At 44.8% G+C, this 13,463-nt stretch overlaps 2 protein-coding genes across 4 annotated transcripts in view; one reads left to right on the forward strand and one right to left on the reverse strand.

The window, feature by feature from the left end:
- The window catches only part of ccdc61 (coiled-coil domain containing 61), a 34,945-nt gene extending 27,078 nt beyond the window's left edge, over positions 1 to 7,867 (forward strand). Inside the window, exons 13-14 of one of the 2 annotated variants that reach the window (XM_060855888.1) lie at positions 1,246 to 1,318; positions 3,926 to 7,867. In XM_060855888.1, the coding sequence (XP_060711871.1) occupies positions 1,246 to 1,318; positions 3,926 to 4,020 (168 nt within the window). In that variant the 3' untranslated portion in view covers positions 4,021 to 7,867. The other variant, XM_060855887.1, reaches the window with a different exon arrangement.
- On the reverse strand, positions 7,833 to 12,816 carry opa3 (outer mitochondrial membrane lipid metabolism regulator OPA3). Of its 2 annotated transcripts, none has more exons than XM_060855889.1 (2): positions 12,646 to 12,816; positions 7,833 to 10,395 (listed from the first exon to the last, which is right to left on the reverse strand). In XM_060855889.1, the coding sequence occupies exons 1-2, from the start codon at positions 12,785 to 12,787 to the stop codon at positions 10,070 to 10,072; spliced, it is 468 nt and encodes a 155-aa protein (XP_060711872.1). In that variant the 5' UTR covers positions 12,788 to 12,816; the 3' UTR covers positions 7,833 to 10,069. The 2 variants fall into 2 exon arrangements, with proteins under 2 accessions (XP_060711872.1, XP_060711873.1); XM_060855890.1 differs by lacking the exon at positions 12,646 to 12,816 and adding an exon at positions 10,708 to 11,062.
- Between the last annotated feature and the right edge of the window lie 647 nt (positions 12,817 to 13,463).

The following is a 13,463-nucleotide window of genomic DNA, read 5'->3' on the forward strand; positions in this document are numbered from 1 at the left end:
CCATCTTTACAGTCATAGAGGTGTACAGCACAGAAACAGACCCTTTGATCCAACTCATCTATGCCAACCGGGTATCCCAACCTAATCTAGTCCCATTAGCCAGTACTTGGCCCACATCCCTCTAAACCTTTCCTATTCAAATGCCTTTTAAATGTTGTTATAGTTTTAGATTTAGACTTTATTGGCACATGTACTGGTTAGGCCATTTTTGGAATGTTGTTCTAATCTCCCTGCTATAGAAAGGATGATGTAAATCTTTTCTGAACCCTTTCATGTTTCACAAGGATGTTGCCAGGTTTGGAGGGTTTGAGCTACAGGGAGAGGATGTATAGGCTTGGGGCTGTTTTCCCTGGAGCATCAGAGGCTGAGGGGTGACCTTATAGAGGTTTATAAAGTTATGAGGGACATGGATAGGATAAATAGTCAAGGTCTTTTCCTTGGGGTAGGGGCATGCAATACTAGAGGGCATAAGTTTAGGGTAAGAGGGGAAAGATATAAAAGGGACCTAAGGGGCAACTTTTTCATGCAAAGGGTGGTGCATGTGTGGAATGAGCTGCCAGAGGAAGTGGTGGAGGCTGGTACAATTACAACATTTAAAAGGCACCTGGATGGGTATATGAATTGGAACAGTTTAGAAGGATATGGGCCAGGTGCTGGCAATTGGGAGTAGGTTAATTTAGGAATATCTAGTCAGCGTGAACGAGTTGGACCAAAGAGTCTGTTTCCATGCTGTATGACTCTACTCAAGTACTGGGGTACTGTGAAAAATTTTCAATGTCACCACAAGTACCAATCTTAGGTACAAAAACTTAAGAACAAGGTAAAAACAAATAAAGAAGAAAGTTAAAAGTTAAACATTAGAGTCACTCTTAGTATTAAGTCAAAAAATAGAGAAATTAAGCTAAAAGTTTAACCATTGCAATCTTTCTTAAATGCTTAGCCATGCTGGGACCACTCTTAGTACAAGGACTCGATCTTCTCCACTTTGGCACCAATGTAAGTGGATGGTTCAGTTAGGTGTGGGTGACAGACAGCATGCAGTCTGTCATGGCACCAGTCCATTTCCTCCCTCCTGAGCCAGAATTCAAAATCCAACATAGTCTTGGTCCTGAGATGGCAGATTTTGAGAGAGCATACTGATGCTTGAAAGGAATGAATCTGCAGATAGAACTGGAGAGAGAGGCTGAGTGGCCTCCATTGTATTGTGATTCAATGAAGTCTCAGCCTTTGTTATGTCTTTTCCAGCCTCAAAGGAAACCAAAAGCAAAGAAACGTTTAGCCAGCACCCCAACTAAACAAAACAAGGTATCTGACAAAGGTAAGCACATGGTTCTATACAATGTAATAGTTCCTTGCACTGAACATCAGCGCATTTAACATATTACAGCATTCCAAGTTGCTTCATTGCAATAACGAATAACGTATTCCACCATCTCATATGGTCAAACATAGGGTCAACAGTGTAGGTTTGACATCTTAAGGAGGACATCAAAGTGGAGAGGGTTTGGGGGGGAATTGCAGAGTTTAGGGCCCAGGCATTTGAAGACAGTGATTAAAATCTCAAGAGGCCTGAGTTAAAGGAGTGCTGAGATCTCGGATGGTCATGAGCCTGGAGGAGGTTATAGAGATGAGGCCTGGGAAGAATATGAATACAAAAGTGAGGATTGGAGAATGGCAGTGTTGCTTTACTGAGAGCCAGTGTCGGTTGGCGAGCAGCGGGGTGATGGTGGAGTGGGATTTGACTTGGACAGCAATGTGAGAGACCAGCCAAAACTGCATCGGAATAGTCCACTCAAAGTAGCAAAGGGATGAAGGACACTTTTTCAGTAGCAGGTGAGAGGAAATAGGAGAAAAGTCAGTTGATGTTCCAGGAATGTGAGAAAAATCCTGAGCGGAAGCCTAACTTTGAATCAATGTGACTCCGTTTGCTAACACTCAGTCGCCAGGGAGAGGGATGGAGTCAGTAACTAGGGAACCAGGTCTCAAGCAGGAGCTAGAAACGTTTCTCCCCAGTGTTAAATTGGGCTGGAACCTCTCCCCAGTGTGAAGTTGGAGAAAATTTCTGCTGCTTCAAAGCTAGATGTCGGACCAGCAGCCTGATCATCTTTAAGCTAAGATTAAAACAAAATCCCAGAGAAACTCCGCAGTTTAGCTTTAGCATGCTTGCCTTTATTGTTCACACCTTTTGAGTATAAGAGTTGGAACATTGAGGTTGTACATGATGTTGGTGAGGCCTGTTCTGGAGCACTGTGTGCAGTTCTGGCCGCCCTGTTATGAGAAAGGACATTGTTAAACTGGGGAGGGTTCAGAAGAGATTTACCAGGGAATGGAGGGTTTCTGTTATAGTGAGAGTCTGGATCTGCTAGGACTTTTCTCACTGAAGTGTAGAGAGTTGAGGGGGTGACCTTCTATAGAGGTTTATCAAATCATGAGGGGTGAATGGCAGGTGTCTTTTCTGTAGGGTGGGGCATTTCAAGACTGGGGGCATCCTTTTAAGGTGAAAGGAGCAAGATTTAAAAAGACATAATGGACAATTTGTTTTTTACACAGAGGGTAATCTATATGTAGAATGAGCGTCCAGAAAAAGTGTCAGATGCAAGTACAGTTAGTGTTTAAAAGTACATGAATTAAAAAGTGTTTGGAGGGATATGGTCCGAGTGCGGGCAGGTGGGGCTAGTTTAGTTTGGGATTATGGTTGGTATGGGCTGATTGGACGGAAAGGTCTGTTCCTGTGCTGTTTTACTCTATGGTTCTGGAGAGAGAAACGTTTCAAGTTCAGTATGATTCTTCTTCAGAGCTCATCAGTTTAAGTCACACTGTGCTCTTCACCGATGCTACCAGTTTCTCTGTCACTTCCTGTATTTATGTAAGTTTTCCAATATCTGCAGCATTTGGCTTTTATTTGAGCGATAACTTCAGCAAGTGAACAGTTGAAGGGGTGATGGTGAGGCAGATGGTGGGTGCCATTGGTGTCAGTGTGAAATTTTTTTTGCCAAAGGACAGTGTGTGGATGAGAAATGGGAGGTGATTGAGGATAGACTACAGCGTGCCACAGAACGGAAGGGAAAAAGCATTCAGGTGGGGATTGCCTGAATCATAGAGGGAGAGCCCCCTAGGTGGTGAAATATCTCTTAAGTTCGTTGTAGATCAGGAATACTGGTTTTGTGCATCTTACAAATAATGTACAAATTCGGAGCAGTAGGCTATTCAGTATGATCATGGCTGATTTGATTGTGGTCTCAGCTTCACTTTCCTGCCTACCTCCAGTACACTTTGACCCCCATCCGCCCCCATTGCTATTAGGGGAAGACATCTATAGATTCAGACCCTCTGAGAATCAACGTTCCTCCTTATCTCCACCATTTGTTTTTAAACTGCGTCCCCTAGTTCCAATCTCTCTGACAAAGAGAGACACCTTTTTTTTTTAGCCCGGACCAGTCTGTTCAGGATCTTGTATGTCTCAATAACATCACCTCTCGTTCTCTTAAAATCGATCGATACAGGCTGAACTTAATCCGACCTTTTCCTCGTACATTAACTGCCAAGAGTGAACCCTCTCTGAGCCGCTTCCAATACAGTAATGTCCTAAGGAGGCTGAAGCTGTACACAGTACTCCAGATGTGGTGTCCCCGACCCCCTGTACGCCTGTAGCGAATCATGCCTACATTTACATTCCATTCCTCTTGCTATAACCTGAACCCCTGATTTCAGCCCCACTGCTGGGTGCAAGATTCCTGTTGGAGAGCAAGAAGAACCGGGCGAAGGAGCCGTCGGCCGTGCAGATGTGGTGCGGAAACTACCTGGCTCAGCAAGTGTGCAAGCAGAGGAACAAAGTAGTGTTTATGTGTTTAGCACAACTCTGATACCGAGTTGGATTGCCAAAGATGGAATCGTCTAAAAGCCTTTCTTCCCCCACTCCCTCCAGAAAATTATCTAGACTCGTGCGACCTTTCTGAAATCGATGCCAGGCTCAACGCGCTGCAGGAGTACATGGAGAAGCTTGGCGCACGGACCGAGTGAGCTGAGGAGCAGATCCTTCCGGCGGGTGCTGTATGACAAACTGAGGGCACGGGAGGGGACGGAGGGCAGGGTGAGGCAGGAGCGTGTGGGCACAGACACAACCTGCCTGACACCACCCATGTAGCCCAGGTCAGAAGCAGCCAACCTGCGTGTGCTAAACCAGCCCTCCTTTTCTCAGACTAGATGGAAGAACTGAATGACTAGATTTGTTCGCTGCAGATAGGAATTTTCTTTTTGTTTTTTTTATATAGAAAATAGGATAAGTTTCTGGACAAACGGTGAGAGTTGTCACCTTTGTGTGACTATTACACTATTTGATAAACCTTGTGGCCAAAATGCAACACTATAGAATGATTAACCGAGATTATTGTGTGTCTGGAGCTGGTTTTGACAAGGTGTAACCAATTTCTAGCCAGTTGACTATCCTGGTAGTTCCTCACTTGGGAGATCGCAACTAGTTGCTGGTGAAAATGGACTCCCAAACTTTTCACATTAAGTCAGAAAGTCACACAACACCAGAGTTAAAAATTACACCACACCAGGTTATAGTCCAACAGGTTTAATTGGAAGCACACTAGCTTTCAGAGTGCTGCTCCTTCATCCAAAAGCTTGTGCTTTCAATTAAACTTGTTGGACTATAAATCCTGGTGTTGTGTGATTTTTAACTTTGTATATCCCAGCCCAACAGTGGCATCTCCAAAACACACCAGGTTATAGTCCAACAGGTTTATTTCAAAACACAAGCTTTCAAAGCTCAGCCCACCAAGGGTTCAAAGGCTTGTGATTTCAAATAAACCTGTTGGACTGAACCTGATGTCGTGTGACGTCTGACCTTGACCACCCAGTCCAACACTGGCACCTCCACATCGTTTTCACATGAATACAGATTGTGGTTCTCCCCAGTGTCCTGTACAATATTTAGAGAGCTGTATGAAGTAACTGAGTGCTAGATTCCGTGTTTGTAATTCCCATATCAGACCAGCGCAGACATTCGAGCATCACAGGGCAGAAGACACACGTGGTTGTCCAATGAACTAAATGTGGTCTGGGAATAAGGAGTCAGTCACTTAGCCCCTTGCTCCTTACTCATCATTCCTTGAGTTCTTGTCTGATCTGCAACTGAGCTCCACTTGCCTTCCTTTGACTCCTATCCATGCCTTTGGCCAACAGACTAAATTTGATTCAAAATTAACAATGGATTTAGCTAGCACTTGTTGCTGTCTTTGGAAGTGAGTTCCAAACCTCTATCATCACTCTCTTCGCCTATTGTTTCATAATTTTATCTCTTCTGCTTTCTGACTTTCTCATTATTCTACAGTGCCTCCTGCTGCCTACCTATGGCATAAAACCCATCCTATTTCTACCACCCTTTCGTTCTGAAGAGGAACCGCACTCAACCCTCAGGGTTGACTCTGTTTCTCTCTCCACACACGCCACCAGACCTGCTGAGTTTCTCTGGCACTTTGGCAGGCGATGAACGACAGAAAATGAAAACAGTGTTTCTTGATTCCGTTCCTGAAAGGTCTGGACGCAGCACCAAAAAGAACATAAGGCAGAATAACTTTACAATGATATCAGTTAATTGTTAGGTACATGGGACCAAGTGTAGGCCATTCAGCCCTTTTGAGCCTGCTGTGCCGTCCTAGATCATGGCTGATTTACCTCAAAGCTATTTTCCAACGTAACCTCATAACCCTTCATGTCATTAGTCTCTTGAAATCTATCAATTTCTGTCTTGAAACTACTTAAGTGTTTGGGCCTTCTGAGGTCAAGAATTCCAAAGATTTACTAACCCGGAGAGTGAATAAATCCCCCCCTTTACTATGAAACTGAGACCCACAGCCAGTGAAACATTCTTTCTACATCCACACAGTTGAGTCCTTTTAAGAATTTTGTAAGTTTTTGTGAGATTGCCTCTGAAGAAAACAGGCCCAATCTCTCCTATTATAAAGAAAGACTATTTAATCAGAATGATTTGTGTCCCTATTTTAACATCAACTTATTTATTTAATACTTACAACATTTTCGCTCCATATCTACAAGTTCGTTTTTGAAGGATTCCCGAATATCATTTCAAAATTTACCCATAGCAGTTTCCACTGATGCCTGCTAAGAGTGGAATAAGATCAGGAAGAGGCCATTCAGCCCCTTAAGACATGCAATATGATCATGGCTAATCCAACACTCCTCCCGTCCACATTCCTGCCTTTTCCCTGTAACTCTTGATTTTCCCCTACTGATCAAGAATCTCTCTCTCTCAGCCTTAAAGCAGCAATTAAAGTGATAGTTGGTATTTAGCCTTTTCTATTCCCTTCAACGTTCTTTTGCTCTGCAGTAAGATTACCACTCGACTTTTCGCCCAACCGAGACCTTTCACTCTTAAGAATCAGGTGCATGATTTCTAAAGCAACTTTGCCTGAATGCTCTCTGTGTTTGTAAATTATGCAGCTTTGTTTGTTTCTATTTTCCCTGCTTCACCTCTTGAAATCTCTCTCAAACCAGTTGCACAGCAACACTTGAGAAATCTTTGCTGTTTTTAATCTTGTCTGTGATTTTCAGATGACCCTCCCCTGTGCAGCTTGTGTAATGGTGTTTGGAGAATTGCAGACTGACCAGCTACTGTGGATTTTGACCTAGTCAGTTCATGTCCATTTTTAAACATGTTTTTATTCAATTTTTTAGACTTCATTTTGAGATAAATGTAATGGCAAACTGGATGTAATTCAAGAGAGTGAAATGTGTTAGTGGGGAATTTGTGGTGTCCTGTGAAACCTGGTTCTGAATTATCAGCTCGGGGCATGAGGAGGTCATTCAGTCTCTTGTGCCTGTTCCACCGTACAGTAAAATTGTGGCTGATCTTATCAGGTCCAAAGTTCCACTTTCCTGTCTCGCCCCGAATTAAGAAATCCATCCAACTCGTCCTTAAATAAATTCAGCCTTTGCTGTTTTCCAGGGATGGCCTGGGATGTGTTGAGGGTACCCCCTGGGTGACTAAAACTTGCAACAGTGCCACAGTTTCTGCTGCCATCTGTATGACGTTGTGACCAATGCTTGCAAATACTGTGCTTTTTTTTATTTCCAGTGGCTAAATTCTCACAACTTGATACAATGCTTCAGATTTAGTTTAAGGAATCCATTTTTTATGATCCATTTTTATTTTAATGTTTGTTTTGGTTTGGGTTCCAGTGAGCTCAATCCCAGCTAGTCGTCAAATTCATTTCCTCACTATCAGCTGATACGGTGCTGTCAAGGATAGCAGGGACCTTTTGTAACACTGACAGTTTTACCTGTGCCACACTGAGCTGGATGTTGAAGCTGTAACTTGTGGATGACTCCGTAACCTTGCTGTAGCTCTTCTACATCCCAGTCTTGAATTTAAAAACTCAATCAGCATCCAAAAACTAATAGTGCAGTTTGACACTCTTCTGACCATTTGGTTTCAGATACCTTTTGATATCAGACTTGCAGCTCTGTGTCTGATTTTCACCAAGGCAGCTTTAACCTATAGCAAAGGTTCTTTCGTACTTAATGAGGTACGAGTAGTGCATGGTTACTACAAAGCTGGCAGTTTAAAAGTAGGAGAGGTGGTAGGTCCTTAGTTGTAGGTTTATTGGCTATGCCTGTGGTCATAATTAAACTGCTTCTAATTTCAGACTCAGCATTAATTTCTGCAACTCTTCCTTAGTCCATCAACAGGAAGAGTGATAAAGATTTGGCAGACAGCTACAATTCACTGTTGTCCTTGAGCATGCTTGGTGGGCAAGCCTCCTGTTACTAGGCTTCATTATATTCAAGTTTTAAACCACATCACATTGTCATCAATAGATTTTATTTATAATTATTTTACAATGTTTTGTAAATAAATCTTTTTATTACAAGTGGGCATTTCAGTCATTAAAGCAAAGATCACAGCGCTAAGCTGAGACCATACACACACTCACAGATCTCTGTCTCCTGCCACATGACACTCCACACATGGCCTTTGCAATCTTGGGGAATGAGCAGAGATTGCTGGGGGAGGGATAGATAGACAGAGAGCTGAGAGGGTTACAGTAGTCTAATGTCAAGAGTCAAGTAACCATTGCTTTTTCTAAAAAAAAAATACAGGAGCCAAAGTCCTACTGGACCATAGGTACACACTCACATCGAAGTGAGAGAGAACGAGTGGTGGTTTAACCTGAGGGTTACTATGGTTCTGGCCAGGGGAAGTGGTTTAGAAGGAGAATCCTTCATGGTAACTTCAGCTAGTGTAGGAATTGAACCCATGCTGTTGACATCACTATCACAGACCAGTGTTTGCCACTGAAAGGTAGCATCTCCAACACTGTACCAGTGACACAGTACTGTACTGGGAGTATAAGTCAACATACTATGGTCCGGTCTCTCTGAATTGGGACTTGATGTACAGGCAAGCAAGCTTTCCTCTAAGCCACAGTTGGCCTGCATGTGAAATTTGGAGGTACAACACACTGGCCATTTTAACAGGGCCTCACCACTCCCAGCCACTATAATGCTGATGAAACTGTAACACTTTAGTCCATTTGTACAATTGTATTATTACAAGTAACAATTTGGCCTTCACAAATTTATTCTAGATGTGAAAACATCTTAATGAAGCCAATGCCTAATACTCAAGTGTATTTTCAATAAAACAGTGGTACTGTGAGAAAGTGGTCATAGAGCAAGCATAATTCTAAATCAACTGACATGACTACAAATTGCTGAGCCTCCCTACATCAGGTTGCCAATTTGAGAACCAAGCTAAAGTGATGGTTTAAATACATCCTTAATTCATCACCCCAGGCAGACACCTAACATTTACTCAAGCGTCACCCACCTTCGAACACTCCTGGGATTAAACCACAGATTCAGAAAGGCCTTTTTTGCCAGTGAGTTTGCACAGCTCAACTTGATGTCGTACATCTATGTACTTTAGCAAAATATTAACATTGAGGCAGGATTGAGGAGAAAGGTACAGGGAAGGAACCTCAATCCGTTCCCACCAACAAAAAAAAACACACATGCCAAATTCAGCCCTTTACTGCTGAAATTTATAACTCCATCAGTAATGAAGAAACATGATCCACATTTTATAGTAAATAATCACTAGCTTGGACACTAACACCAGGTGAGTCTAACTGCAATATAAGATCAGAAGGTGGGATACTAAGCATAGACATCCGTTCCCTGTCTGAAACTGTTGGGGTGCCATATTGTCAGTATATGTTGTTATTTCTTTACATAAATTTGCATAAGTTTGGTATCCCTTTATATGTCTTCTTACTGGACATGTTTAGCATACTGTTAAAGATTGCAAGAAAGAAAAGTCACAGTTCATCCTAATGGTGCAAGATGTGTGTCTCTGTCATTGTATTAAAATCTTTAATACATCCTCTGTTCCAGGCATACACAGAACTAAAATGCAGGCAGGAACATAAACTCAAGTGTAGCAACGTTGCATGTTGAGAAATACACTGTTTGGCCAAAATTCCCAAAGACAGTAGTGTTTTCCAGGCAGTGGACACTTGTGGACGAGACAGAGAGACTTGCTTTACTCAAACAAGGCAAGTCAGGGTGACACAGGTTCCCAAAGGCAGTTTCTGCAAGGCACTCTTATGAGTCTATCGTTCCTTCCAGCTGATGGTTCTTCCGGTGTGAAGTCGCTATGTGGCATGAAACGGAGAATGAAACCCAGGGAATGGTCCAACGCAACCTGGCAAAATTCAAACACATGATTGCCAAACTGTTACAGGGGTTCCAGGGCACACTCGCTGTGATAGCCCAAACGATGGTTTATACAGCCATGAATTCAAACAGAAGTACAAACAGGACTAAGGAATTTACAGCAGGCATGTCAAAATCAGAGGTGTTTATAGCAGGCAAGTCTTCAGTGCTCAAACCCCCCTGCTCCCACATCCCAATGTAGCAGGAGTCACTTGGAAGAGTTTTTTTTAAAACCCAAGCAGCTGTCTGAATTGGGGGCAACTTTCATCCCCAATGGGTGTTTTTTTTTCCCCAACCCCCTTCCCTCAAACCTCAGCTCAGAGCGCTACTTTGAGTGCTGAGGGAGTGAGTGGATGAGACGATTGTTTTCTCGGATCCGGGCGTCCAGTTCTTCGACAGTCAGGGAGAGCTGGGCTACCTGCTCCTGCAGGCTCTGCAGCGTGCTGGTCAGTTCCTCCTCTTTTCTCGCCGAGTTGGCGGACTGCCTCATGTACTCGGCAAAGATGCAGGCGCCTCCGATGAAGAATACAATGCCCTCTCCCAGAAGCTCGGCGCCCAGGTCCGCTGCGACCTCCTCGCTCAAGGGTTGCACCATACCACTTTTGAACCCCATGATCCTCATCTTGGTTTTCATTTCAATCCAGTGATAGGCTGCAACAGAAAGGCCACCAGGTCAGGTCGCAGTCTCTGTCTCAACATCTGTTACAGGACTTCTGCCGCCTCCCGAACAGTCCATCTCCAACACCCAGTTGACTTTCAATCCCCAGCCTGTGCTAAATTCACCTCCATCACCAAGGGCTATGCACACCATGACTGACATTCCACATTTAAGTTAAAACCAACCAGAGCTTCTGCTTGCAATCACGCCCTTCCCCAAATCTTGTTTGAAGGTATGCATTCTCGATCAGATTGACCTATGATGCCCTCTGTGATTGAACAGAAAGCCAACTTTTAAAATTCTACCTTGGGGTATTAGAGCTGAAACAGAGCACCAGGAGCAAGCCAGAGCCTTGGCAGATGGGAACATTATCAGCATTTTGAGTGTTGAAGTCAATCAAGGAGCGTATGCATGAATTATTCCTATCACTGCCCTTTCTGAAATTACAGCTTTCATGAGGAGAATCTGGTAAAGGGCACAAACCCAGTGAAATTGACAGTAACTAGTGGCAGTCCATTCCTATATGGCCAGATTCACAACTCCAAAGCCTGTCTATCAATTACCCTCACCTCTCCATTTACCCCATCCCCTGCACTCTTTTACTTTCCGTTGCTCCCACCAATTCCCAGCTTCCCTGTCACAACCACATCCCCCTTTCCTCAGACCCTCTCATCCATTCCCCGTCCCAACAAACCTTCACCCTTCCCTCCTCTCCCCTTGAATCTATCTTTAGTGACTTGGCCTCCATAGCCTTCTGTATCCTAGAGCTGTACAGCACGGAAACAGTCCCTTTGGTCCAACTTGTCCATGCCAACCAGATATCCTAAACTGAAACACCCATTTGACCCATATCCCTCTAAATCATTCCTATTCATTTTAAGTGTTGTAACTGTGAGAGTCTCCCCCACTTCCTCTGGCAGCTCATTCAAGACATGCACCACCCTCTGTGTGAAAACATTCCCCTGAAAGTCCCTTTCAAATATTTCCCCTCTCACCTTAAATCTATGCCTTCTAGTTTTGGACTCTGCTACCCTGGGGAAAAGACTAGATTGGATTAGATTAGATTAGATTACTTACAGTGTGGAAACAGGCCCTTCGGCCCAACAAGTCCACACCGACCCGCCGAAGCGTAACCCACCCATACCCCTACATTTACCCCCTACCTAACACTACGGACAATTTAGCATGGCCAATTTACCTGACCCGCACATCTTTGGACTGTGGGAGGAAACCGGAGCACCCGGAGGAAACCCATGCAGACACGGGGAAAACGTGCAAACTCCACACAGTCAGTCGCCTGAGGCGGGAATTGAACCCGGGTCTCTGGCGCTGTGCTAACCACTGCCACCGTGCTGACCTTGTCTACTAGCCTTATCCATGTCCATCATGATTTTATAGCCTCTATAAAGGTCACCCCTCAGCCTCTGATGCTCCAGAGAAAACAGCTCCAGCCTGTTCGGCCTCTCCCTGTAGCTCAAACCCTCCAACATCCTTGTAAATCTTTTCTGAACCCTTTCAAGTTTCACAACATCCTTCCGATAGGAAGGAGACCAGAATTGAATGCAATATTCCAACGGTGGCCTAACCAATGCCCTGTACAGCTGCAACATGACCCCCCAACCCCTGTACTGAGTACTCTGACCAATAAAGGCAAGTGTACCATATGCTTTCTTTAATTCTTCCCATCAACTAACTTGGTCATACCCAGTCCCTGTGTTCGCCTACCTCTACCCCTCTCCCCACCCTTCTATCTGCAGTTCCCCATACCTCTAACCTCAGTCCTGAAGGAGGGATATACCCAGAATGTTGCCTCTTGATGCTGCCTGGTTTGTAATGTTCTCCCAGCCTCCTCCCTCTGGATCCCAGCATCTGCAGGGACTTTTTTTTTGTCTCTTCTCTATTCTATCCACCATTTTCAAAGATATTATTAAACAGAAACGTTAGCACTGAGTGGAAATGCTCAGGGAGCCTGTACTGATGCGATGGGCTGAGTGGCCTCCTGCCCCTTTCTCCAGTGGTTCCTCTCTCAAGCCTCAAAGTGACATTCACCAGGAACCACCCCCCCGAGCCGTCGATCAGCGCCACCGGACAACGTGATTGGTCAAGGCGCCAGCCCCCGCAGCTCCCATTGGCCAGATGGCTGTCCGTCACCGAGGGCGGAGGGGTGGCTTCCGGCGGTCAGGCCCCGCCCCCCCCTCGCCGAGCGGCCTACCCGCTTCAGGCTGAGTCGCTGCCTCACTCACCCTGCGCCGGGGGCAAGCAGATATAACGCCTAAAGAACTCATTCCTCCGGGCGTTCGCCTTGATGGAGTTGGCGAGCGGCCGGCTGACCTGGCGGATCCCGAGCATCAGCAGCTTGGCGATGGGGAACGCGCCGACCACCATGGCGACCGCTTTCGTCACTTCCTTAGGGCACGTCCCGCCTTCTGGATGACGTCATTTGTACCGCCCCTTGTGACGTTACATCACCCATAAAACGTCATTCTCTTAAAGGGCCAATGCCCAACATTCCATCCTCTACAACAATGAAGTCCATTTGTTAACATAACCTTTGATAATCATCACTTAAGACCATGAGATATTGGAGCAGAAGTTAGGCCATTCAGCCCATTGAGTCTGCTCCTCCATTCAATCATGGCTGATAAGTTTCTCGACTGAAAATGTGTTGCTGGTTAAAGCGCAGCAGGTCAGGCAGCATCCAAGGAGCAGGAGATTCACCGTTTCGGGCATAAGCCTTTCATCAGGAATCAAAATCAGGATTCCCGATGAAGGGCTCTGGCCCGAAACGTCGAATTTCCTGTTCCTCGGATGCTGCCTGACCTGCTGTGCTTTAACCAGCAACACATTTTCAGCTCTGATCTCCAGCATCTGCAGACCTCATTTTTTACCTGATAAGTTTCTCGACCCCATTTTCTCCCTGTAGCCCTTGATCCCTTGACAATCAAGAACCTATCTATCTCAGTCTTAAATATACTCCATGACCTGGCCTCCACAGCCTTCTGTGGCAGTGGATTCCATAGATTCACCATTGTCTGGTTGAATAATTTTCACTTTATCTCCA

The sequence above is a fragment of the Hemiscyllium ocellatum genome, chromosome 47, assembly GCF_020745735.1.
Source record: "Hemiscyllium ocellatum isolate sHemOce1 chromosome 47, sHemOce1.pat.X.cur, whole genome shotgun sequence".
In the NCBI taxonomy this organism is placed as follows: Eukaryota; Metazoa; Chordata; class Chondrichthyes; order Orectolobiformes; family Hemiscylliidae; genus Hemiscyllium; species Hemiscyllium ocellatum.

What these genes read in the sequence shown, in the direction of transcription:
- opa3 (XM_060855889.1), bottom strand. Translation starts at nt 12,787, where the DNA reads ATGGTGGTCGGCGCGTTCCCCATCGCCAAGCTGCTGATGCTCGGGATC. An exon ending in CTGCTTGCCCCCGGCGCAGG is followed by an intron (nt 10,396 to 12,645) that starts GTGAGTGAGGCA and finishes TTTCTGTTGCAG; the next exon opens with CCTATCACTGGATTGAAATG.